The 27759-nt window shown below is 42.3% G+C and overlaps 1 protein-coding gene and 1 long non-coding RNA gene across 2 annotated transcripts; one reads left to right on the top strand and one right to left on the bottom strand.

Moving 5' to 3' along the window:
- Nucleotides 1-2820: 2820 nt before the first annotated feature.
- Nucleotides 2821-13741, bottom strand: SFRP2 (secreted frizzled related protein 2). The gene is made up of 3 exons (XM_069105585.1): nt 12923-13741; nt 10187-10267; nt 2821-4319 (listed from the first exon to the last, which is right to left on the bottom strand). Exons 1-3 carry the CDS (start codon nt 13422-13424, stop codon nt 4015-4017), a joined length of 888 nt encoding a protein of 295 aa, XP_068961686.1. The 5' UTR covers nt 13425-13741; the 3' UTR covers nt 2821-4014.
- On the top strand, nt 13400-27759 carry LOC138175172 (uncharacterized). The gene is made up of 3 exons (XR_011171913.1): nt 13400-13537; nt 15477-18207; nt 27531-27759. It is a non-coding gene; the product is annotated as an uncharacterized lncRNA (long non-coding RNA).

The raw sequence follows: 27759 nt of genomic DNA on the forward strand, positions 1-27759 counted from the left end.
ATGCCAAGTGCTATGTAAGGCCCAAGGTGGGGGAGGGGTGGCTGTTACTTGCAGAGGGATCAGAAAAGATTTGTTTTGTGAAGCAGGTGGCATTTGAACTGGGCTGGAGGAGTAGAAATTCACCAGCAGAGGGTTAAGGAGGACGCTCCAATACATGGAACTCTCTAAGCAAAGGCTTGGAGGTGGGAAAGCTTAGAGTATGTTGAGAGGAAAAAGAGTAGTATCATCTAGCTGGAGTCTAGAACTGGTTGAGGGAAGTTACAGGAAATACTTCAGGAAAGGCTGAGCCAGATTGTGGAAAGCTTTAACTGCCAAGTAAAGGAGTCTGAATATTACTTTGTAGGTAATAAAAGGCCACTGAAGACTTTTTTTTTTAGCTTTTACAAAAGAAAATTTATTGAGAAAGGATAGCAAGGAACAAAGTACAATAGTCCCCCAATCAGGAGCATCTTTTCTCTTCTACATATCCACTTGGTACCTGAGTGGAGGGTGGACTCAAACTTGAACTAGCTGCCACAAAACTTTTTTTGAGGGGAGTACTTGTTCGCCTTGGGAGTCCTTTTCTCCCTTTGAGCAGTCCCCACAAAGTTCACTTCTAAGTGTAGTATAGATGATGGATGAGTCACGACCTTCCTAGCTCAGCTAGGCTGTCTCCTTGTTGGGCTGGGTCAAGCAGGTTGCTCCTCAGACTGACTCCTCATCAGACCTGGCTACCAGCAAACACTGCTACTAATTCAAATTGTTGGACCTTTGATGGCTCTTCAGACTGTTCAAAGCTCATAAGATCATACCCTGGTCTGTTCCATCTCCAGATATTCTTTCACAGATATTCCCTGTGTTGTCAAAGCTGGTAAAAACATCTTCAACATTTATAGGGCCTTGGTTATTCCTTAAAGAAACACTGTATTCAGGATAAAATACACTTGTGTACTGAACCCAGGCACCAGCTTCATCTTCTGTTTCCCCCTTTTTTATTTCTGTTACTGAAAACAATTTAAAGGATTCAAATCTTCTTACAGATACTTGTCGTAGGTGATCATCCAAGTGTTTCTGCTTCAGAACCTGCTGCAGCAGCTTCCACCCGGCGGCGCCCAAGGGGCCCGTGAGACGCTGGCCTCGGCTCCCTGGCTACGAGCTGTCCAGCTGCTCCAGGATCGGACCCCGCCGCTGGCGCCTCCATCTCGAGCTGCCTCTGTGTCTGTCCTGCCAGGACCTGCCCGCCTGCCTCTCAGCTGACAGGACCTGCGGCTCTGGGGACTCAGAGCAGCCCAATAGCATGGCCCTGACAGCTGAAGCCGGCTCCACTGAAGACTTTTGAGCAGAAGTGACATCACCAGATCCATGCGAATAGATTTTATGGATCCATAATAAATATGGAGTCTTGAATAGATACTTCTTCAATCCTGCCTCAACTAACCAATAACTTTCTATTCAATTTACACAAGTGATCCACTCAAAAACCCAAACTGAAAACCTAGGACATCTTGCCATCTATCCTGACATTCCTCTCTATCCAGAATAGTAACCCTCTAGACTTGACCTTTAGGGGCCATGTTATCATTGTTGAGTTGTTTTATTCAGTGGGTTAAACATGGTGTAAAGTTTATATATAAGAATACAGTATTTAGCTAAAACATTTAGCAATATTTTACAACTCTTTTAGGTAAATCACTGTGTTTTACAGGCAGGCTACAGGTGGATTAATTGTAAAATTAAGTAAAATTAGTACTAAAGCAAGCACTGTGGAGTGCTTAGAGCTTGGTCAGACATCAAAGATGTCAAGGTCATCCACTGCATCCTGGGTCATCACCAGTTGTCTTGACTTTTATCACTCACTGGACTTCAATGACTCTGGAAGAGAGTGAAGCTGACAACTTTGTGCAACTCTACTTCACTTAAATCTAATTCATGCATGAGTCATGACATCACTGTGATGTCATTGGTTCTCTTTGAAAATTAAGGACAAACAATAATGACATTTGAAATGAGTCTTAAAACTGGAGGATGGGAGTTAGGGCATTCCAGGCATTGCATAGGACTCTGATAGGACCACAGAGTGCCTGAAGGGAAGTAGAACATAGGACGACTGGAAAGGTAGGGAGGAGTCAGATTCTGAAGATCTTTAAGCATCTTACAAAGGACTTTATATTTACTGTTGTAGGTAATAGGGAACCAGTGGTATTTATTGAGGACAGTGTAGAGATGGTAGTGGTGACATGGTTAGAAAGATCAGTTTGGCCCTGAATGGATAATAGAGTAAGTCACTTAGTCTTTTTGGGCCTCAGTTGCCTTATCTGTATACAAAGGGGAAGGAACTAGGTAGTCCCTGAGATCCATTTTAACTCTAAATCACAGATTCTTAATCCATTTTTGTTGTCATCATGGACATATCAGTGAAGAGTATAGAACCCTTCTCAGAATATTTTTAAATGCACAAAATGCAATGCATAGGATTGCAAATGAAACCAATTTTATTGAAACACAGTTAATCAAAATATAAAGAAAGCTGTAGATCCCAGGTTGGTTAAAATTACTTTAAATCTTTGATCCTATGTGTTGCATCAGGGCACCTGCAGACCCATCACTATTTGCTATTCTTTGTATGTTGCTCTAGCTGAGGATCTGAGAATTTGTACCTTATGGGTGATCCTGCTCTAAAATGTGCCGAGTATGTGACCTAACATATTGACGGTGAGAAAACAAGATAGACACAGATATTTTAAATGACTGAAAGGTTGGATAGTCAACCTTTATACTGCTCCCTTCCCAGTCCTTCCTATTAAAAGACATTTCAGGACAAACAAGAAGACAATCAATGGGTAAAACATGGTGTAAAGTTTATATACAAGAATATAGTGTTTATCTGAAATATTTACAGTGTTGGCTAAAGCAATATTTTACAACTCTTTTGGGTAAATCACTACTTATATTACAGGCAGGCTACAAATAGTTTAATTGTAATTAAGTAAAATTACTTTAAAAAAATTTTAACGTTGTATTCAGTTATAATACTGTTAATCTGTTTTGCCTTTTATTGGAAACATGCTAAGAACATGAGTTAATGTGCTTTTTTTCAATCCAAGTGCTATACCTGGAAATGGAATGCCACATACAAGAGCCATAATTTCCCAACTATGATGGAATAATAACAGATGCATGTTGAAAAGCTCTGACCCCCAAGTGCCAGGTCTGAGTAAAGGAGAGTAAGGGGTTGAGATAACAGCCAGCTCTATCTCAACCTATTTTGTTATACACAATAGAGACTGGTTATATAAAACTGTGAAGCATTAGGCATATTACTGCATTGTAAGTGACAAATAAAAATTAGATGTTCCAAAAAAGGAAGGAAAAAATATTAGGCCCAAGTCATGTTATTTTTGAATGGAGACTAGGTTTCCCCATCTTGCCCAGGTTGAAAATGCAGTGGACACTCACCGACCTGATCCCATTACTGATAGACAGAAACGTTCTGACTGGCTGCTTTTTCAGCCTAGGCTGGTTCACCCTACCTCAGGCAGCTTGGTGGTGCACTGTTAGACTTAGTTTGGGACACTGGATAAAGCTTTGGTCCTACTCTATCTCAGAACTCCTGAGCTCAAGTGACCCACCAGCCTCAGCCTCCTTGGTAGCAGAGATTACAAGGTGTGCGCCATCATGCCTGATCCATATTTTCCTATATCCAATACTAGCCTAAAGCAAGCTATTTTAATATTTCATAAAAATATCCATGATTTTTATTATAATTTTAATATATACAAATAAGATTTGGGTACTTTTTTCCATCTTTCTTTTTCCTTTAAATGAAAAATAGCTCTCTATTCCCCAAGATTCCTGGGAATTTCACAACTCAGGAAATTCTGGGGTGAGAAGGTGCAAAAAGCAGTGGAAGTGTAGGTCTGGGCTAGGAGGCTGGTTAAGTGAGAGGAAGGAGTCCTGGGTAGACATGCTTAACCTGTCGGGGGAGCAGAACCACCAGGATGCACCACGAAGGGAACCCAGGCAGACAGGAAGGGATTAGCATTGGAGCTTGCGGATGCTGCGGGAGATTCGCTTAAATTCTCTCTGCCCTTTCTGCCACCGCTTTACGGAAGTGATCACCAGCTCCCCACCCTGCTTCTGTCCCATGACCAGGTAGGGGGCATTGATATCATTCATCTCCTCACATGTACACTGCAGGCTGTCCTTGAGCCACAACACAGATTTCTTCAGATCTCGTTCGGACACTCCGTTCAGTTTGTAAATAGTTTTGCTTTTTGTTTCCAGGATGATCTTGGTGTCTCGATTGATATAAGTTATCTCTTTCACTTTTATCTTCAGAGCTAAGGGGAAAAGAGTGGCAGACGAGTAAGATGGAGTGTGTGGGAGAAAGAGAGATCCTCTCCCCCTTCCATTAGTGCACAGCAAATTAGATGTTCCTGGGGGGGAGGGGGGTCAGGGACGGACTGCAGGCTTCCATGGAAGCTAATGAAACTGTCAGAGGACAGCAGGATGGGAGGCAGGCAGCAGGTGGCTTCATTTCTATAGACTCAAAGGGCTTGCCAGGCATTTTGTTTCAAATCAACCATCCCTTCCTCTCCACTCCCTCCCCCTCCCATTATTTTTTTCTTTCTTTCTGGGACTCAATTAACTTCTCTCCTAGTTTCCTAGCACTTCCAAGAGAAAGCCCCTAGAGTGCATGTGTTTGTATGTAGATTGTATGTGGTACATGCCCAACAATTGACTTCCCCTATTGGAAACTTCAGTATGAAAAGAAACGTCTGACTCTTAGGTGAAATGTGATCCTTACTGTGGCTGTAAACTTTAAACTCAATTTATTACATTGGAGAGGTTTTTGGACAAACCTGTAAGGAAATTGTATTACACAATCATTGTTTTCTAAAGGACAGATTACAGGGAAGGGGAATTGATCTCACAGCTGCATTTGATTTGGTAAAGTAACTAGGAGGGGGGGGCGGGAACCCATGGAAGGCTCTTTTTAAGAGTACAACATGTTTAACTGTAAAAGGGTTTCTCTGAATACCTCATCGTCATATGCTATCACTGGCTTAGCCAAGGCACTTACAGATCATATATGTATCACTTCCAAAAATGAATAAGTAAACTCATTAGACTGTTAAGACAAAAAGTAAGTGGTTTGCTGTAAAAGACACATTTTACAGTCGTGAACAGGATTCCTAGGGACCAAAGAAACCAACTACAAATGCACTGCTGTAATTACAGTTCAAGACTCCAATGAAAGCAGAGAAAGTAAGGAATGGTAGAGCTGAAAAGGATCTTAGAGATACTCTAGCCTGGCTCAGCTATTTTGTTCTTTACAGATGTGGAAACTGAGGACCAGATGGGTCAAGTCGTGGCACTAGTTAATAGTAGAGCTGGAACTAGACTCTCAGTTTTCTGATATTCTGTCCAGGGCTCATTCCATGATACTATTTCTCGAGAAAGAGTTAAAGTTCTCAATTTAAATCTCAGCATTGACTACTGTTACCAATACCATATAACTACTGTTACCAATCTTAGGACTGATGGAAGTGAATCTGGTGTCAGGGTATAGGAAGATTCTCAAACAACCAGAAATTTCATTCTTTGGAGTATCTAAGTATAAGGTTTACAATTTTTTTTTCCATTTGATTACTGCAGGATTTTTTTTATTATTTCTAAAGAATTTGTATAAGCTCTGAATCTAGAAGCAAGTGTGTTATAATGGAAAAGGCACTGGATTTGGGGACAAAGGACTCCAATTCCGGTTCTGTCATTTCCTACCTGTGTGAGTCACTTTGGGCCTCAGTTTCCTCATCTGTAAAATGAGGGACTCAGGCCAGATGACCTCTAAGATCTCTTCTAACTCCCAATCCATAATTCTGTGATCTCATGGCTTCTCTCTGTCACTAAGAAATGGCAAGTATTCAACTGAGCAGCACTGGGGCCCATGTAACTTCTGCCCGTGGTTTTGCCTGCATTCAGACTACAAGACTGAGTATTTAGTGTTTAAAAGACTTAAGTCATGGAAAAAGCCAGACAATCTAAACATAGTGGAGATGTATTATGTCTTTTAAAAGGGAATGGAAATAGCATTGGCCAACTATTCCTGCTGTCTCTTGTGTCTCCTTCTTTTCTGCTTTGGGGCTGGCAATAGAGGGAAGATAGTATAGTTTGAACTAACTCAGGCATCAAGAAGGAAACAAGGAATCAGCATCGAAGGTATTGTTTCTACATCTCTCACATCTTAGATATTAAACTTTTTCACCCAGATTTCCCAGGGAACTCATTTGACCTTGGAATTGGGAACAATCTAGGAAATCCTAAATAATAAAGGATCTTATTCCCTGTCCCCCCAAAAGTTTCCAGTCTGAATGAAGGATGTGATAAGAAGTCAGGGTTATTCCCTGTAGTACATATCCAAGAATGGAAGTGAGAGGAAGAAATACACAGGAGTGATTCTCAAATTGATCTCTGGTTTTGAAGGGCAGGACTTTAAAAATATTTATGTCTTAGTACCATATGGGAGAAGGGGCTGATGCCTTCTAAGGTAAATTAAACTGAAGCAAATTTACTATTTCCACTCCCTTCTCTTTCCTCTCTGGCCTGTCATTGTTCTCTCCCAAAATTTGTGCTATAAAGCATAACTAGGAGAAAATCTCCCCTGGTCCAGATGGGAGGGAAAGAACATTCAGATCCTTGCTGCAAGGTCCATCTTCCTCATCTATTTGAATGATTGACACTGGAAAGATGGTTGTGAGGGAGTGAAATCAGTATAAAGAACCATGCAAAATACAAAGTAGCCAAGAAAGCTAATTTAATGTTAACTCTAAGCTCCCTACTATGAAAAGAGCAAACAGGTCTACATTCACATTGCAAGTAGGTGGACATGGAAAATTACTTCCCTGACACACTGTGCTATCATCTCTTGCATTTATTTAATGTTTTAAATGATCTCTCTCGACACTCCCAAAAATACTTGTAAGTTTGGCTGGGCAGATATTATTACCTCCATTTTGCACAAGAGGAAAATTTTGGCTCAGAGCTTTTAGGTGATTTGCCTGAGTTCACACAAGATTAATTGGAAAAGCACTGAATAAAAGCATTTGACTTGAAGTCAGAATTTATCCAAGATTATGCCAAATATACTGGCTATTGGGTCAAGTATTTTTTTCTCCTTCCACATTCAGGCATCTATATTATTAGTATCTTTCTTGATGTAAAGGGAAAGAATTGAGTACAACATCTTATATTTTCTTTCTTCCTTTTTAAAAAAACTTCCCCTGTAATACCAGTTGAGGAGGGAAAAGCCCTATTCTCTAGGTCACTGACTCACTCATGAGAGCAAGGCCTATTTTAAATTTATTATATAGTTAACTCTCAATCTGCTTTGTGGCTAATCCATAGTGACTTGAAAGCTCCTCCCTTTTTACTCTACTGCATGGCTCTGGAACAAAAAGGGTAAGTGTATATGGAAGTATGTATGTGACTGCACTCCAAAGTGAAATATATTGGAGAATAGAATCTGCTGTAGGTGGAATTCCATACCAAAAGTATGTTTTGGATGGTATCCAAAGGGAGATCAGTTCCTAGAAGAAACTCATTATGATGCCCTAATCCCTTATAATGAGGTACCTTGGAATGTAACCTGAGATAAAATTTTAATAAACTTCCAGTGATTTTTGGATCATCTGTTTTTCAGCATTAATCATGACTGTGAGAATTTATGATTTTCACCAAATCACAAGTATTTTAGAGTTAGAAGAGCCTTCAGACATCATCTAATACCCAAACAGCAGTATTTTCTAAATTTATCCCAAAAGATGTGATGCAGACTCTAGTCAAATGTTTTCAGTGACGGAAAGGCAGCACATTCTTCTGTTTTTGGGAAGCTTAATTGTTAAGACATTTTTTAAGCATCTCAAAACAAGGGAGGTAGGACTATAATTATATCTTAATGACATAAAAAGTGTTACATGCTGTAACACTTGAGATTCAGGCTTAGCTATCACAGGAACATAACTTGGGAAAGACATCCCTGCCTCTTCCTCTTGTCAGCTGGGATTCCATTCCAACCCCCAAACCATGAAGTGATTGATCTTCTAGCAAGTGAAGCAGTTAATCATCTACCTTTTCACCTCGGTAGGTGCCACTGAGGTTAAAGGTGATGGTGGTGATGCCAGCTTAATTTCTGTGTTTCTTGCCAACCCACTTTAAGCTAGGAACTTAAGTCTTGGAGAAGACTCACTCAGCATGAGGCTTTGGAAAGAACACTTGACTTGGAAGCTCATATTTTTAGAGACCCTTTGATTGAAGTTTCCTGCTGGGAGACCAGATTGCTGCGGGAGCTAGTGACCATTCCTCCCAAGCCCTCTCTGGGAAGTGAGGACAGATGGGGAAAGAGTTGGGAAACATGGTTTTCTTTCTTTCTTTTTTTTTTTTTTTTGCCTTTTGGAGGGCAATTGGGGTTAAGTAACTTGCCCAAGGTTACACGGCTAGTTTTTTTGTGTGGATGTTAAGTGTCTTAAGGTCGGAACTGAACTCGGGTCCTCCTGACTCGGGACCGGTGCTTCACTCACTGTGCCACCTAGCCGCCCCTAAACATAGTTTTCTTTAACCAGTACAGGATACCTTCTTAAGTAGCAGCAATTATAAGTGAGTACAAATCCTTTATGTGAGTGACATGGTTTATTTATTTCAGGAAGCATCAGGGAGGGAATAGGTGGTGAAGAGATAGGACCATCTCTGTTTAACTTTTTTATTTCTAAGATAGTACAAAACTATGCACAGATTAGTGCTTTATAGAGTTTTTAAAACATTATGTTGGGGACACCTTGGATGACTTGAAGCTAGATGGTTAACTGTCCTGAATGGAAGAGTAGGAGGCTGAGCTCACAGGAAGCAAAGTTAAATTTTCAATCCATTCCAAGGTCCATCCATCCATCCTTAAGTAATTATTAGATATCTACTATATAATCTCTTCCTTCTAATACCTTCTCCCCAAGGGGTAATGCTTCATCAGTGGCTATATACTACTAGTCTGAGTTGGAGCATGTCACTGAATCTTCTTGGACTTCACTTTCCTCATCTTTAAAATGAGGGAATCTAGACTAGATGCCCTCTAGCTTTAGATCCTAGTCCCTTCTGCCTCTAGATCCTATGGTCCTATGTGAATTTGGAAGCAACTCTCTTATAGTAACTTCTCTTATAGTTACATCAACCAATACAATAAGGAGGCTATCATTTCCTAAGACCTTGATATAGTTCTATTGCTTGTTCTTAAAGTGAATATTTTAACTTTCTATTTAAAAAAAACATTTAATGCTTCAGACTCCATTAATACAATTTAAGTAAGAGGGCTTCTCATATTAGTATGGATTTTTAAGGTATACTTATCATGTTTCTCTGCAAGAGATTATAACAGCCTTTGTCATATGACTCATTCTGATCATTAAACACAGAATTTAATTACTTTAAAAACAGATTTACCATACAATTCTTAATTCTTTCATTATGGCAAGAGGCAGTGGACAAAGGGGGACATAGAAGAAGATAATCTCTGCCCCGCCCCCCCATAGAGAATCCAAAATAATGTATTTGGCTTTGGAGTGAATGATGATTCTTTTTGATAGCATATTTCCTGAGGATGCAAGTATTTTAGAGCTGGAAGGGACCTAAGTGGTCATCTAATCACCCCCCCCCCCTCATTATACAGATGAGGAAACTGGGAGAGATGAAGAGACTTGCCTAAAGTTACAAAGATTACTAACCTTGATTTAAAACTAGTTCTTCTAACATCAGATCACTTTCCAATCCACTATCTGATGAAATTTTACCCAGGTTAATAATGATTTTAATTTTCATTAATTGACAGGCATCAACTGACCAGAGAATAATGGCCCTGGAAAGTTCTTGGGAACAGGAAAATAATAGTGAATTAATGTGGGATTAAAACCAGAAAGCAAAATGGATAATGTACACAGAGGTAATAAAGACCTGACTGTACTTTCATGGAAAATGTATTACATCTGCATGGATAAAACTTAATACAATATTTTTTAAGTGATGAGAAGGAAATGGTGGCAGGGTAATTGTCAAATGATGGGTGAAAACCTATTTTTGATTGTATCTTACATAGCTATGTCTAGTAACATCCTCTGATAAAACTTTCAAAGTGTGAAATGATGGGCGGGAGCTTGTTTCCACTTACCAAAGTCATTTTTGCAAAGGGTTTCCATAATGTCATTGTCATCATCATTTCTGTTTTTGCAGGCTTCACACACTTTAGGAGCTAGAAATGGGAAAAATGGGGTTGAATAGGTTTGGTTAAAAGGGAACAGCAGGTGGCGTTGGGTAACTTGAAAAGGAACAGTCACTTCTCCAGTCAATGGTGAGGCTTCCTTCTGTACCTCAGCTCACACCTTTCCTTAAGGTTGGGGCTGCTTACAGGGTTAATATTTTTTTAGCCCCCTTTTCGGTCCATTACATTCTGGAGGCAGTAATAGTTTCTTCCAATGAATGACTAATGAATGGGAAGTAAAAATTCTGTCTCTAGAGGGCAAGATTTGGGAGTCTGTGCAGTCATGCATAACTACAACATAGACCTGGGCAGATTTTGGCTCTTTTTGTATGCCAAGTCCCTGAGACAATTCCTCGGAAGTAACCCTATTTCTATGAAGACTTGATCTTGAAAGTCTATGTCCCAGGGAACCAGGGTTTTCTCCTGGATAGCTCAGAGGAAGCAATAATGAAACAAAGAATCTTTGGGCTTTATTTCCTGACCACAAATTTGCCAAAAGCCCAGGGCTCCCTCTCCAACCCTTTCTTCCCTTCTGCTAGAGGGTGAAGGGGAAAGATGGCAGCAGTTAGATTTTTCCTGAGTTTCAAGTGAAAAATTCCAAGATATTTTGAAGACAAATATCAGTTTAGTATTTGAGCAATTACTGTATGGAAGTGCCATTTCCATTATAGAGACTATACTTGAACTTGAAAAAAAAAGCTAGGGCTTTGTGGGGTGGTTGTACTTAATTACATTAGCATACTGGAACTGATTCTGCATTACCTTGCAAACCTAGCCAGCCTGGTACTTGTTTTACCCTGGATTTATTTCATATCTAAGAGCTCCTTAGAATAGAGTTCTCTTTCTTTTTTCCCCTCCCATCACTCAAACTTGAAAAGCTACTAAATAGAGACTCCATCCAAAATTAAGTAAGGTGAACTGTGTAGCCAATCTCTCGTCTTCAAGACTGAAAATTTTTGTGGGGAGTGTCTGTTCTAGGAGAGGATTTGGAACTTTTTGTCCTAAGAAAAGCATTTGGGACAACTATGCTACTGGTTTTTTTCTCCTCCACCCACTACCATTTTAAATTGTATTTATTCACAGTGTCTCTAAAGTCTAAGTTGAACTGGATGATTGTCATTAAAGCAAACTTGAGTTTTCTTTTAGGAAGCTGTTTGTGGGTCCTAGGAGGCAGAGACCACTTATGATCCTTTATTATGTTAGCTACATACATGGCAAAGAGCAAATTGTCTGAGCGTGTAAACTTCATCTTTGGAAGGCAAAAAAGTCCTTTGTGGAGCAATGGACAGCCTAAAACATGAGGGAGAGAGTGTAAGTAATCTGAACCAAAAGCAACAGAAGGAACCACAACATTTCCATTAAAGCTCTAGGAATGTATATAAAATGTTACTAACCTGCATTAGTTGGTCTATGGTATATGTTGGACAAATGCTTGAAAAATGTCAAACATTTGCAGTAAATTAGAAATCTAACCAATAAGATGATTGCAAACTCCCAATGCATGCCAGGAAACACTGCTAAGCAACTTTGCATTTTCTTTAACTAATGATGGCTGTAGAAAGCAATTAGAGATTGAAAAGGAGATCCTGCTGAATGTCCTGAAAGGGATTAGGGAGTCCCCTTGCCATCCCATGAGGAGCCCAAATCAGTTCAGGCAGATTGTATATTTTTTCCTTTTGGGAAAAATATCAAGAGCCCATGAGGTTTTCATTGCTTTGATGGTTTCTGTACAGGAACTCCCCCCCCCCCCCCCCCCCCCAAATTTCTTAAAATTTTTTTTTTTTTTTTTTTTTTTTTTTTTTTTTAACAAACCCCCCCCCCCCCCCCCGTTTTTAAAAACTTGGGAAACTCTCTTTTGCATGATTTTCCCCAGTTAATTAAAACCAGCCCTCAGATAAAAGCAGATAGTGGTAGGAAGATTATTCCCTGGAGACTTTGTGCCCTCTTCACATATTTCTTCTTATACCCAGACACCGTGCATTTTCCCCATCTCCTTCTTCTGTAGGAAAATTCACTTGGATGAAATGGATGGCTAACATGCCCTCTTTTGAACTTCCTCCAGGGAGTAATTTCTGACTTTGCTTCCAAGATATAAATTTGAAACGGACAAAAAAAATGCCCATTAAGGTAAAATCTTGCTGAATATTTGCTTCTGCAGATTTTGGGATGGGGACTGGAATGATAACTGATGTCTATTGCATTGATTGTAAACACCTGTGGAAGCCTTCCTTCTTTCCTTCCTTCCTTCCTTCCTTCCTTCCTTCCTTCCTTCCTTCCTTCCTTCCTTCCTTCCTTCCTTCCTTCCTCCCTCCCTTCCCATCCTCAGAGGGAATGGGGGGGGGGGGCGGAACCAACAACTACAGACGGATTACTTTTTTGCTTCGTGACTAGGAAAAATCACAGGGTCACTTTCTATCAAGAGAGAAGGGAGAACAAGAGTCTCCTTGCCTGGTCTGGTCCTTGATCAGGTAATTCGGGGTCGGTGGGAGGCGTTGTCCCGGGACCAGAAGAGCAGCCTGACTCCTCTTCCCTTGTGGACTCTACCGGAAGAGAGGTGGGGAAGAAGCAAAAGGTCTGGGAGCTTGCGGCGTGAGTTGCGCCTACTTCTCATCTATTGGGGACAACTTCGGGGGGCGGGGCTCTTACCTGCCTCAGTGGCCAGCAAGAGGTGGTCGCTGCTGGCCAGAGGGATGCAGAGGTCGTTGTCCATAGGGAAGCGGTCACATTCCAGCATGTCGGGCCAGGGAAAACCGAAAGCGGACATGACCGGGGCGCAGCGGTCTTTCACCTGCACGCACAGCGAATGGCAGGGTTGAATGGTCTCATCCAGGTCATCGAGGCAGACTGGGGCGAAGAGCGAGCAAAGGAACTTCTTGGTGTCCGGGTGGCACTGCTTCATGACGAGCGGGATCCAGGCACCCGCCTGTTCCAGCACCTCCTTCATGGTCTCGTGGCCCAGGAGGTTGGGCAGCCGCATGTTCTGGTACTCGATGCCGTGGCATAACTGTAGGTTGGCGGGAATGGGCTTGCAATTGCTCCTCTTGTAGGAGAAATCGGGCTGCCCGAAAAGGAAGAGCCCACGAGCGGAGCCCAGGAAGCAGTGGGAGGCGAGGAAGAGCAGAAGCAGAGAGCCGGGCCCCTGAGGCATCTTGGGCAACTCAACCTCTGAGAGAGATCTAGCAAGGGTGGAAAAAGCAACCGCGACCTCCTAAGCAACCCCACTTTCCCCCGCCCCCTCGACCTGAGCTCTCCGAACCGCTGGTCAGAGTCAAGAAACTAAACGGTGGCAGGGGGGAGGAGGAGCAGGAGGGTGGGAAAGGGCGCGGAGAAGGAGACAGCGAGGGGCGCTCGGGGGGCCTCCCTAGACCTCATTCAGCAGGGGGCTGAACACTCGGGGCTTGGAACCGGGGGCGGCTGCCGGATCGGGTGCTAGGGGCAAAACAAGCTTTCCTGGCTTTTTAATGCAAATCGAGGTGGGGAGGGGAGAAAGGGAGGAGCCTTTCAATGGTAATCCGAGGAGGATTGGTCTCTACTTCTCCGGCTGTTTTTCTAGGGGGTGGGGAGGGTGATGGTAGGGGATTTCTCTACGCCCTCTTCTCCAGGCAGGAAATTTTTAACGCCCCCCACTCCACCCCATCCCTTTGCTCCAATCACACAAAGTACTACCCAGTGCTTGTTCTATAATTGTTTCAAACAAACAACCAACCTCACTTTAAGCTCAAGCCGCCCGCCCCCCCCCCCCCCCCCCCCCCCAAAGAGCTAGGAGATAGAGAGTGCGCGCCACAGACGTTCCCAAGAAGTGGGCAGAGCGCGCGGATCCCACCGCCCTCCCCGGGAGTTTTTTTTTTACTAGGCAAGTGGCCTCGCAACCGCCGGGGTCACCAAGGCTGAATCAATTTCTGCCCTCCCCCTCCCCACTAGCAAAGGGCAAGCCTCTGTCTCCGGGCAAGCCTCTGTCTCCGGTCAAACCTGGGTGGCAAGGAAGGATTTTTTTTTTCTTCTGGGGATAGCGCATTGGTTTTGACGGATTTGAGCAGCTCCCGCCACCCCCAGAAGGAGAGGTCTGGAGGCGAGGAGATGTGCTGCAAATCCAACCTTGCTCAGACTCCTGGACACTACTCTGCACAACTTAGTCTAGCTTAACCCAGCCCAATTCAGGAGGATGCTGCAGCTCTTCTTTCTATGGTTCTCTAAAGTAAAGAGCGCTACTGTGAGACTCTGGTCAGAGTTAATCTGCTCCCCCTTTCCCCCCTTCCCGGCCCCCCACCCCCAGTTACTGGGAGAAGCGAAAGAAAAATCTCTATAATTGTCTTGATTAGGACGTATGGTCATAGATTGAGTGCGGGGAGGTATCTTAGACGTCCAACCCCTAAGTTTTACAGAGAAGAAAACTGACAGATAAAATGGCTTGCCCCCAGTCACGCAGGAAGTAAGTGGCAAAGTCAGAATTTGAATTCAGGTCCTTTGAGGCCAAGTTTAGAAGACATTTTCTCGGAGAATGGAATGCCCACTGTCATCACCATCATAATTTAGTGGCAAGAATACTAGATTTGGGAGTCTGTGTTTGAATATCATATCGACTATTTATGATGAATGACCTGCCCCTCATCTGTGAAAGAGTGGAGGGACAGTGCACTGTTTGACCCTCAAAATCCTTCCAGCTTTGTCATCATCAGTCTTCTACTTTCACACTTGGCAGGAGAGGTTCTCCCCAAGTTGCTCCACCTACCCCAGGAGGAGGACACTTATACTGTTGGGGGAAGAATCTTCAAAGATCAACTGAAGCTTGAAGAGGGAGATCATTTTCTGGATAATCTAGGCACTCCCTTCCACTTCCAACAACACAATTTTACTACCTCTTTAAAAGTGATTTTTTTTCCTTGAGGTTTTTTTTCCCCTTTAATCAACTGGATAACCTTGTAGAGTCGCTGAACATCAGATGTATGCCCATCGTTCTTAAAATTGAGATGACCTTGTAAGTTGGGAGAGCTAGTGAGATCAGATGTGACACACTGAATGTCAGTCTAACTGCACTGTCCTTGAAAAAGTTTGGTTAATTTAATTGAACAACACTCTGTGCATCATACAGGTTTCCCACTGAGCCAGCAGAAGATAATCTTCTTGTGGGCAAAGATTTTGTATGATAACCATTGCTTTACTGATGTTTTTTTTTTTCCTTCTTTCTGTGATTTCATTGCAGTGAGGTTCTCCTGGTGTGAAAACTCTACATCAATGCAGATTGTTGGCAGTTCTGCAATTTAGAGCCTTATGGAATTGTCTGGGGGCACAGAGTCTTGTCCATGGTTCCACAACTAACACGAGACTTGAAACCAGATCTTCTTGTATCTAAGACCATCTTTTCTATACACTACTATGTGAGGCTACCTCTTGTACATATTGTCTGCTTAATTAAAAAAAATTTAATTGACTTGGAGTCACTTAAAGCATAGTTGTTTTTAACCAAGAAGCTAAAAATTGTTTCTGTTTTAGTGAAGAGAGTTTTTAACCAGGTTAACTGGCTCTAGTCCCAGTTATATCACTCATAGCCCATACTCTGGGCAAATCACTTCTGTTTCTAAGTTTCTTCCTCTGTAAAATGGGAGCATAGTAACCCTTATCTGATGGTTTCTTTATTTGTGAAGATAAAGTTATATACATAGAGTCATAGCATAGATTTGTGCCGGTCTCAGGGAACCCTGTTCCACTTTGGCCAACTTATTTACCCTCTCTGTTTCTCAGTTTTCTCATCTATAAAGTGAGAGAGTTGGAGTAGACAATCTTTAAGATCCCTTCTGGAATGAAGTATCATTATTCTGTAATGTTTACAAAAGCACTCTCTAAATTGAAAAGAGCTATAACGTAGACTCTCCGATTAAATGGCCTCCACCTTGGTTAAGACCCCCACATCTCTCACTTGGACTATTTCAATAGCTCCAATTGGTCTCTCTCTTCTTCAGTCCAACCAACACACTAAAGATCCCCAAAGTGATCTTCCTAAAACATAGGTATGACCAAGCCATACCTCTGCTCAAAACATTCCAGTGGGTCCCTGTTGCCTGTAGGGTAGAATACAAAGGCTCTGACATTTGAACTCTTCAAACCCTGGCTCCAGGTCTTCTTTTTTAGACTTATGGGCACAGTATTTTCCTTCAAGGGTGCAATCCAATAAGTCTACTTGCTGTTCCTCACACAGGACTTCTCTCAACTCTGTGCCACTGTTGTCCCTCTGTGCCTTGAATATACTTCTTATCACTTCCAGACCTTAGAATCCCTACCTCTTATAGAATCCTTAGCTTCTTCTTTCAAAATCAATTTGTCTACTGCCCAGTGCTGAAAAGAAGTAACCGACAAGGTGAGCCCAAGTGGTGGCTTGGTTGTCTTTCTCTCTATAAAAGCCTTTCTCTGATCCTCCTTCCCCACCTTAGTTAGGAATGTCATCTTCCCTCCAGTTAACTTGCAATTGCTTTGTACATAGATTTTAAACTTTTCTTATATATGTACACAGTGTCTTCCCCAAGAATGTACACTCTTTAGAGGCAGGGGCTGTTTATTTTTGTCTCTTCCTCTAGCTCCTAGAACAGTGTCTGAGCTTAATAAATGCCCGTTGATGACGATAATGATTGTTACCTTTCTGACAGGAGCCCAAATCTTCAACAGGTTTGTGGGTAGTCATCTGCTTCCCTCCTCCTAACTTTAATCACTTCCAGGAAATGCCTTGAAAGGCTCCATGGTTTCCCAGGGAGTCTTTCCAAAGGCTCACAGTGTTTCTCCCAAGATCCTCCTTGTATACTTATTGCAGCATGTAAAATGAGGAGTTGGGGAGGGGTAAAGTGGTATGAAACAAAGGCGGATTTCTCTCCCAAGTCTTCCCCAGACAATACAAAGTGCCATCCTTTTACTAAACTGCTAGGCAGAAAGAAATATATGGGATCAGGGACCTAGAGCTGGTATTTTTAGTCTTAAAATTCCATTGGTCTGTACCTTTTGGCATAATACTCAGGGGGCACTGGGAGGCAGAAGGTGCTTTGCTTTCTCTCAAGGGATCAGTACTTTGGTGTCTTGTGGCTCTGCATACATTTGACTAAGAAGGGAAAACAAATGCCCCTCCCCTCCACACCCCTAAAACAACACCAATTACTTAGAAAACTGTCTATCCAAGAAAATGGAAACACACTCCCTTCCAGACTGCCTGACCTGTCTGGGCTTGGGGGGTGGAGGGGAGGGTGTACTTAAGAGAGTGGGAAGAATCAGAGGCCACGGGGCATGGTTTCCATTTCCCCTCCACCTCTCTTTAGCTGCATTTGACTGACCACACCTCAGCGAAGCCCCGTCAGGCCTCTGGGGTTCAAGGTAAAGGTTTATGACCTAGAAACAAAGTGCCCGCAGACTATCCCAGAGAGTCTCTTTTCCCTCACCGTTCTCAGATGGGGTCAACACAAGACTCAGTTGCATAGTCATTGTTTTAGGTTGTATCTACAGCTGCCAACTCCAGACACCCAAAGACATCCGGCCTAGAGCGGAGACAACTTCCCGGTCTCCCTTCCTTCCACAACACCTCGCTTTTTCGACCTACGTTTTTCCATCTTTGCCTTCCCAGTCTCACTGTCTTTTCTTACCCTGGATGGCTCGGGCCCAACTCAAGAAGTCCCATCTGCACCTACCACTCTAGCTCTGAGCCGCCACCGGGAGGCGCGCGAACTCCTTTCTGTCTTCAAGGACTGAGGCACAGGGATGGATTTTCGGAGCAGCGCCCAATCTTTTCCTGCCCACATCCTCCCTAGCCCTGGGAGCCCCGGGCACTCGCGCACACGATTTCGCACTTTCAGTGGATCTGCGGAATCCAATAGAAAAGGGGAAGATACAAACCACACCGGGGGCTGTCCCTGGAGACTGGTTGGGTGGCCTTTGAAATGCTTACAAAGAGGACCGTGGTGAGTTCTAGGTCTTTTTATTCCAGTGCGGATGAGCCGTCTAGCTAGCCCTTTGCGATAAGCGAGTCACAATAATTCCACGTCCACTCAGAGGCTTCTAAGTGACCCATCGTACAGGGGAACAATTATCGTGGGTTGCTGTGAATTGCATGAAAGCAGACTTTCAATCCGAATCCCTTCTTAATTTTCCATTTAAAGGTCGCTTGTGAGAGTTATCTTTAAACAGATAACAACCGAAAGATTTTTAAGAAAAAAAAAATTTTAAGCTACTTCCTCTGCACACGCACAGAAATGACACACCTCTCTAGCAGTACCTGGCCATCTTCTAGGAACAAGCCCCAGGCCACCAAAAGGTCGGGGACTGGAGAGCTGGTCCAGGGAATTCCTCCTTTAAACTTGACTGATCCAGGCTGCCTAGTGGAAACCTGTGTTAAAGAGAAGCTGCTCTAAAGGTCATTGCTCCAGTAAAAAGAGTTACCCTTCCCTCAAATCCCAAATGATCAGGAACAAAAACCTTACCACATAATACAGGAAAGGAGTGCTCCTACTCACCGACCCTTCTTTGGGGGAGGTAGGGAAAGAAGGTTATACTCTAGATTCAGTAGTTCTCTATTTTTTTCCCTTGTAGTCAGGACCCGGGACAGTTTAAAGTAGAAAAATGAAACCATCCATATCCCAACCCTTCCTTCCCAAACCTCCCGCAAACAATTCATCTTCTTTTGTGGAGGAAGCTGCCAACATCATCTCCAGAGAGCTTGCTCAGTCTTGGTACATATGGGGACTCTGCAACCAGGTTCCCGCTTTCTTTCCTACTTTATCCACAGGAGGATCAGGGACATCCAATTCCTCTCCTGAGAAAGCATCTGCTCTGGTTGGGGGAGGGGGTGCCGTGTGGAGCTGCTGCCAACAATACCTCAGCCTTTGGTGGAGATGAGACCCTCCTGATGTCCTCTGGCAGACCCATTCCATACTGCAGGAGGGAGGAGAGAGGAAACCTGAGCTCTAGGCTATGGTTCAGATGCCACCATATGACATGCACTCTGTCATCCCCTCCCCCCTAGCCCTCTCCTAAATAAGTTTCAGGATTTTTTATGTATGGGAGAATGATAGAGACACAGAGACAGGAGCACTCACTCATGGGATGAGGCAGGAAGAGAAGTGTTTGAAAGAGGAAAAGGGTTTAAGGTCTTCAAGTCTCTTCTCAATAACATGGAAACTACAATGGAAGGAAGTTGGGCCTTTGGCTCACCTTAATTCATAGCTAACATTATAGGGAGTCATGCAGTTACCATGTGTCAGAATGAATACTTATATCTAGTTCTCTCTGATTCCAAGGCCATATTCATCTTCTATTCCCTGGCTGCCCCTCATGCTTGGAATGCTCTCTTTCTTCATTTCTATCTCTTGGCTTTCCTTCATGACTCTTGCAGAAAGCCTTTCAGTCCCCTCCCCCCACTACCTTCCTTCTGAGATGACCTTCCATTTACACCAAATATGTATCTTCTATAGAATAGTTATTTGCATGTTTTCTCCCTCAATGACTGCATTTTTGCCTTTGTTTCAAATCATAGTATAATGCTTGGCACCTAGTAAACTCTAACTACCTTTCATGCCCTGCACATAGTAGGTGCTTAATTTTTGTTGAACTGAAAAGGCAGCTCCAGAGAGTTCTGTCTTATCCCCAAATATCAACCCCATAGCCTGTTTTCCCATTATTACAAATAAATTCCTTTGGTTCTTGGCCTAGGTGTGCATAGAGGTAGGCTGCTGTGCATAGAGGTGGGCAGAGGTAGAGACAGGCTTGCATACAGGAAGGCTTGGGGGAGTATTACCCTGCACCAGTATACCCAGGTACCCTTGGCCTATATTCTAGGCATATATACATGAAGGTCATCTTCTGTTATGGAGCATGTTCAGAGTTGCCATTCTTGATTACAGTGAAAATATAGATGCTCAGGATCTTGGCTATCTTTTCCTTCCTGTCTCTCCCCACCTTATTCAATGACCCTGGGAAGGAGATAGGAGTTATCTTGGTATCTTTAGGACCCCAAGTCCCCTGGGGAAATTCAAACACTCCTGGAAGTTATTAAGTATCATCAACTCACACTTGAGTATCACTCCTGGGGCTAGGTGAAAGCAGATCCTGAGAAAGAAAGGTTTATTGACAAGGATTTCCTTAAAAGTCATGTGAGTAGATTTCTTGCATCTAAGTCTTTTACCCATACTTATAGTTACAAGGGGCTATGAGATCTCTATATGAAACATGAAAAAAGAAAGATGAATTTGCATCACCAATAGATAAAAGGGCTCTGGTTCCTCTTTGGGCATCTCTTCTCTTTGAGAGATCAGCTTTAGAGCCATGTCCAGTTCAATGTATTGCCTGTTCTGAGCAATTAGTAGGTCTGCTGTCTTAGGAGAGGCTGAAAACCATGGCCAATGTAATCTTCCTATTCTCTGTAGGACCCAGACACCTGATTATAGGACACTGTCCAGAGAGAGGCAGACTTGTCATTCATCCAGTTTCCCAGGCCTTTAATTTTAATTTGCTTTTATAAGAAGGAAGAAAAAAAGAAAGATACCTTATTGAGGAAGAGTTAGGGAAGGCTAGGATGGGGAATTAATGGGAGGAAGCTGGAGTTAGGAGGGAGGGAACTAGGAGGAAAGAAGGGGGAGAAAAGAAGAGAGAATTGGGGAGAGCAAGAAGGGGATGCAATTAAGTAAGGTTCAGGACAAAGATTTCCCAAATGGCGGCCATTAGGCATTGGGTTTCTCAGGAGGACAAGTGCCAGGAGGAGTTCTTTCCATGGGAAACAAGGTTCCTTCTGCCCTTCCTGGCCTACAAGGGAACTCAGCTGTGGAAAACAAATTGTGGAAAAGAATGAGGTACATACTCTAGGTAGGTAGGTGGCTTGTGTCAAAGATACACTGTCCACTCTGTGAAGCTGGTTATCTGTCCTTGATGATTCTCCCACTTCAACTCTCTCCAGACGGTTCTCCCTCATTCTTCTGCCTTGACCACCTCGGAATGACTGTCTTTAGGCTTGTTCTCCTAAGTGGGGAGTCTCTGTCTGGGATTGCACAGCTTCACTTCCAGCTCAGTTACCTCTCTTCACTGCTCCACCCCATCACCAACTGCACCACCCCATTATCCATTTTCCAGCTCCCCTTTATGTGTTGTCTCCCTCTATTAGAATTTAAATTCCTGGAGAGTAGTCTTGTGTTCTTGTATTTGTATCCTCAGTGCTTAACATAGTGCCTGGTACATAAGTGCTTAATAAATGCTTGTTTGTATTTCTGTATATATGCCTGTATGTATGCCTGCATGTATTTGTCTATCATCTGTAGCTATTTCCTTTCTTTCTTCCTTTCTTCTTTGCCCCTCCTTTCTTCCTTCCTTCTTTCTTTCCTTTTTTCTTTTTTTTTTTTTTTCTTTCTTTCTTTCTTTCTTTCTTTCTTTCTTCCTTTCTTTCTTCCTTTCTTTCTTTCTTCCTTCCTTCCTTCCTTCTTTCCTCCCTCCCTCCCTCCTTCTCTCTCTCTTTCTTTCTTTCTCTTTCTCTTTCTTTCTTTCTTTCTTTCTTTCTTTCTTTCTTTCTTTCTTTCTTTCTTTCTTTCTTTCTTTCTTTCTTTCTTTCTTTCTTTCTTTCTTCCTTTCTTTCTTCCTTTCTTTCTTTCTTCCTTCCTTCCTTCCTTCTTTCCTCCCTCCCTCCCTCCTTCTCTCTCTCTTTCTTTCTTTCTCTTTCTCTTTCTTTCTTTCTTTCTTTCTTTCTTTCTTTCTTTCTTTCTTTCTTTCTTTCTTTCTTTCTTTCTTTCTTTCTTTCTTTCTTTCTTCCTTTCTTTCTTTCTCTCTTTCTTTCTTTCTCTCTTTCTTTCTTTCTTTCTCCTCCCATTTTAAAGCAGCTCTGTTGGCTGGGCAAAGCTGATAAGTATGAAGAAAGACAGAAGCCACAAATCCACACATTTGAAACTCAGCTAAAAACGCCACCTACCCAGCTGGAAGGTGAGCAGTATATTTTAGTGAAAGCAGCGTCAGACTCAGAATCAGAATCTCTGGGGTCGCGTGCTGGCTTTACTATATACCAACTTTGGGCAGGTCATTTAACCTCTCTCTGAGCTTTAGTTTCCTGGTCTGTGAAATGGGGATCATGGGGTGGAGTATGTGGGAGCACTTTACAATAGAAAGCATTTAGTCGCTATTCCAAGCTATGACTAAGTTTGTGTGGGCACGTGGAAGTGGAAGCTGGGTAGAGGAAAGCAGTGACGCAACATTTTTCTTTCATGCCAAAGAAGACAAACTAGGAAGCTGAAATTAGGAGACTTTTGTCTCTAGTTGGAACCAATTGGGGACTAATTTTGAAAGCTTTGAATCTAGAAGTGGGGAACTTAGGTTTGAATCTAGCTCTGTTGTGATCTTGGGCAAATCACTGTAGCTTCTTTGGGCCTCAGTTTCCTCATCTGTAAAATGAAGGTTTGGACTAGGACACCTTATAAGACGACTTCCAGATCTTAAAGCTATGCTTTTTCCATATTCAAAGAAAATAACATTTTAGGGAATTGCTTACTTAGGCAATTCCAGGGCTGATCAAGGGTGGGGTGGGGATTGAGGAGCCGGTCAGAGCATAGACTTGGCAAACAACTGAACTGTACTATTCCTACTTTCCTGGGCTTTTACTTCTCAAAAAGACACTTGTAGTCCTTGCTACAAGATCATGATATTCTGTAAGATGGAATCTCTTTGGATAGATTCCTTTACAAGAGAACTCCTGAGGATCGTTATATACTGGTAGCACATGGCAGACCCATTACCACCCCCTCTGAATATGCAAGAGGTCAGTAAGTCCTCAGTTCTTGGGTCTAACTGACACTCTAGACCGTTGAACGTTCTTCTTTCTTTTTGCCCTGTGTCTCTCCCCAGCACCTATCTTGCTAATCATTCCTGTCTCTTTCTGGGGTTTGGGCAGTTTATTATTCCAGTGATCTGTTTTAGTCCCTTCTGAATTTGTTTTAAGGTTTACTCAAAGCATCTTGCTGCACACTCTAGGGAATCCTGAATGGAAACAACAGAAACAATCAGATAGTGCAGTCCAGAGCTCTGTAGAGTGTCTTAGACTGGACATGGTGTATTGTCTGTTTTAAGCAGCAGGGGTCACTGGTGAAGTTGGTGTTCTACCCTGGACACAATATTTATTGCCATCAGATAAGACAGCAAAGTCAATACAATAAAGTCCACTGTCTTGAAAGCAACAGATGGAATTTGAGTTGCTAAACATGCCACACACAAATACATAGTCCTTTTGGTGAGAATCCTAGAAGCAAGCTTCAATTTAAGAAAGGATCCCATCATTCTGGCTGGAAGTATTTGGGGCAATGTTTTAGCAACTTGCTTAGTTTGCTTTATCCTGGGTTGGGAAAGCAGGAATGAGATTGGTCAGACTCTTTCAATATAGGGATTGATCAAAGTGTGCACATGTGTTTGCATACTCATATTCATGCATTAGGCTTGAGAACATCAATGGACTCATTCAATCACTTACTTTTGGAGCTAAAAGGGCTCCATTAAAATGGAAAGACACATAGTCTTATATGCATTCTTAGTGATGATGACTTTCATTAATTGGATTTGAAAAAAGAACACTAGTTTGGGGACAATTTAGACTCCCATTAGGTCATGTAATTACAAACCACTTGTCTAGAAAAGAAAATTGAATAGTAGGTAGAAAGCTGACCTTAGAGCCAGGAATATCTGGTTCCAGTACTGCCTTTGATACACTGGCTGTGACACTGGGTGACTCAGTTAACCTGTTGGTGCTCTAGGTCAGTGGTGTCAAACTCAAATAGGATGGATCTCTGCAGGATATATATTGACTTAGAAAACCACAAATTAATATTACCTTATATTTTTATTCATTTTGTTAAATATTTACCAATTACATTTTAATCTAGTTCTTCACTAAAGAGTATTGTGAATCTTATGACACTGGTTGGTAGAATATTTGGCACCCTAATTCTCTAAGATCATAAATTACAGAGGGTGGTGAGATCAATAGAGGCAGTTTCCTCAGTTGGGAGGTCCCTATACCAGTGTGATCATAGGTAGAGTCCTTAGCCTGATGTACAAAGGATATAGTTGGAGCATTGGAGTTGAAATTATTGACATTTGACTGTGAACATTTTCAATGTCACTTTTTTGTGTTTTCTGGTAGTTTACATATCTCTAGTTGGCTATTATTGTTCAGTTATTTCTTAGTCATGTCTGATGCTTTGTGACCACATTTGGAGTTTTCTTGGGAAAGATACTGGAGTGGTTCTTCTCCAGTTCATTTTATAGATGAGGAATCTGAGGCAAGTAGGGTTAAAGTGACTTGCCTACAGTCACACAGCTAGTAAGTGTCTGAGGCCAGATTTGAACTCAGGAAGATGAATCTTCCTAACTCCAGGCTTGGCACTCTATCCACTGCACCACCTAGCTGCCCAACTGGATTTTAGGAAGGTAACTATTATACAGCAGTGTAATAATCTTTCCGGATGTGATATTGTATTATAAATTTGGATGAACAGTCCATAATGTGTCTAAAAGTTCTTTTGGCTATGATGCACAGAGTGTGACTGTTTTGCCACAGTTTTGCACCCCCCTTTCTATTTTTTTTGTATTACTCAATGAGGAGGATCCATCATGAGAAGAAAATAAATAAAATAAGATGTTTGAAAATTATTTCCATTTGTCCACTCTATTATGGGAGACAGTGCAAAATGGGAGACAACTATGCAAAGAATGTTGACTTTGGTGTGAGAGGAACTTGGTTCAAATCCTACTTCCAGCAGTGTATGAAGTTGAGCAGGTTGCTTAAATTCAGTTACTTAGTTCCCTTTCCTGTAAAGTGAGGGGGTTGGATTAGATGATCTTGGAGGTTCCGTCTAGTTCTAGACCTAAGCTGAGAATCACCTCCCAAAGCCCAGCTTGGTTTGAATTTAGCAGCAGGAATAATAACAATAGCCATAGTATTTATATTGTGCTTTAAAATTTGCAAAAAGCCCTTATAAATATTATCTAATTTTATCTTCATAACAACTCTAGGATATGGATACAATTTTTATCCCCTCTTTTATGGAAAAATAAGACTGGAGAGAGTTTAGCATGACTTTCCTGAGGTTACTCAGCTAATAAGTGTCTGAGACAGATTTTGAACTGGGGTCTTCCTGACTCCAGGTCCTCAGCCTCTTTATTGCCCATACCTACATATTCTCTACTTGATTGATGTAACTAATTGAGAATTATAGTATTCTCTCTTTCTTGCTTCTCTTTCAAAGTTGAAGTTTTATTATTTGCACCATATGTCTCACACAATACACTACTTTCTCTTCATTTTAGAACCAACATTATTTTCCCTTGACAAATGGCCATGGATCTGCCTCGATCTAACCTATAGTTTGGGTCACTTTGTAAAGAGAGAGATGACACCCAGGAGGGCATTCCAAAAGTGTTTCTAGGCTGTGGGAATTCCCAAGGAAAATTGTGAGGAGGAGGTCCTTGACCACTATTTAGTCCTTGGATTTATTACCTTTCAACATGGCAGAGTTTTTTCCTTTGACCTTTCCTTTTCTTGGTCAACCCCTTTTCCTTCATTATGGCTTCATCTTTGTTGAAGCCAGGGCCAGCTTTTTCCCAGTCTGGCAGCTGTATCACATTAAGACCCCAATAACCTTAAATCCCAGTCTCCTTCTCTAAACTCCTGTGTGAAGTAAAGCTGAAGATGTCATTCTGTGAGAGTACAGTCACAACCAGATGAGCTTCATTCAGTGAGGTTTGGTGTTCACTGAATGAAGGAGTGGTGTAATTACAGAGATATAAATCTTTGTTCATCAAGTAGAGCCCTGGCAAAGGGACCAGAATCTTTTCTGAGTATATAAATATCCCCAACACTGAGGCCTTGTAGCAAATTGACTTAACTTCCCTATGTTTTTTCTGTTTGCATTGCACTTGTGATTTCATTGATGGTGGGGAACTCCTGTGAGGAACTTTCTTTCCCAAGGCAGCTCAACAACCTTATATAGCCTGGAGCACTGAAATATTAAATAATTTGCTCAGGGTAACACAGCTAGTAAGTTTAAAAGTTGGTACGTAAACTTGAGCCTTCTTGATTCTGAGACCAACTCTGTCCACTGTTCCATACTGCCACTCTTCAGTTTGAGAATCATATAGCTGTAAAATGGAATTCATAGGATCAGAGTTTTGAAAGAGGAAGGACCTTAGAAGCCATCCTGTCCAACCCCCCTCCATTTTACACGTACAGATTTTATAGGGAAGTTAATTAATTGACTGGTTTGAGGTCATATTGGCAGTAACTGAAAGAGGTAAGATTTGAACTCAGTACCTTTGCTTCCAAAGTCAGTGTTTGCTATATTGTCCCATATCAACATCTTAGATGAGCTATAAGTGTATAAATGCTCTGGAGATCCTTATTCCAATTCCCAACTCTCTTGGATGAGTCAAGATGCCAGGAAAGATCATATCTTCTTCCTACACCTCCAGAGTTTGAAGGGTACCCCTGAGGTGCAGTGGAATAATTTTTCTAATGCTGTCAGCTTGAGCCTTTTTCTGGTATATTCTCTCTAATAGCAATCACTAGTTAGTATTTCCCTTTTATCACTGATAACTTCCAGTGATTGTCAATCCAGTATCCCTTAACCAATAATGTCAAACAAAAGTTTTTTGAGAAGATAAAATAAGGGGGGGGGGCAAGATGGCAGAATAGAAAAGCACTCAGCTGACCTCTGCCATCATTCCTCTCTAATCAACTTTAAAATAACAACTCAGAAAGGTCAGGGTGAGAATCCTTATAGCCCAAGACTGCTTAGGAGGTGGAAGATAGAGATCTGTGATGAAGGGGAAGGGACTGAGCCAGAACCCCTGTGGATGAAACAGTGATGGTGGGACTTGATGGTGGCGACAGAAGCAGCAGCAGTTTGGAGAGCTTTCAAGTCAGAGATGTTAAAGGAATCTGGTCAGAAGAGATTTACCAGATGCTGTTTGGCAACTCCTTGCCTATACCCACTTTTGGATCATAGTTCAAGGGCAAAGAGGAGCACTTTCAGTCAAGAGAGCCCTGAGGGGCAGTATCATTTCTGGTCCCAAGGAGCAGTATTGATTGCAATCCCAATGAATTTGGGGCCCTTCCTAGTTAAGGATCAGAGTATAGACCAAGAGAACAGTGACCACACTTCTTCCCAGATCATGTCACCTTGGAAGTATTGAAAATTTCCCAAACCCCAGAACTAGCTCTGAAAATAGCAGTGCAAAAAGCCTGAAGCCTCCCTTTGTCCCTCAGGAACAGAGCCCAACTTTAGCATAAAGTTTTGAATCAAGAAATAAAGTGGAGAATTTCTTGGGACCAGCATCTGGTGGCAGAGCGGCTACAGAAGAGAGAATCGAGAACTGAGCCAGAATCTTCTGAAAGCCTGTGGTGGTGGAGCTTCTTCTGAACAGGAGCCAGGAGCCAGGAGCCCAGGAGCCCAGGTGATGACAGAGGAGCCTAGGAGCCTGGAACCAGGAGCCAG

The sequence above is a fragment of the Petaurus breviceps genome, unplaced genomic scaffold (assembly GCF_028583685.1).
Source record: "Petaurus breviceps papuanus isolate PSGF00001 unplaced genomic scaffold, PetGlider_PUasm1.0 76, whole genome shotgun sequence".
Lineage (NCBI taxonomy): Eukaryota > Metazoa > Chordata > Mammalia > Diprotodontia > Petauridae > Petaurus > Petaurus breviceps.

Coding starts and splice junctions, on each gene's coding strand:
- SFRP2 (XM_069105585.1), bottom strand. CDS start 13,424: ATGCCTCAGGGGCCCGGCTCTCTGCTTCTGCTCTTCCTCGCCTCCCAC. Junction 10,268..12,922: donor CTTGCTGGCCACTGAGGCAG/GTAAGAGCCCCG, acceptor TCCCATTTCTAG/CTCCTAAAGTGTGTGAAGCC. Junction 4,320..10,186: donor CCTTTGCAAAAATGACTTTG/GTAAGTGGAAAC, acceptor TTTTCCCCTTAG/CTCTGAAGATAAAAGTGAAA.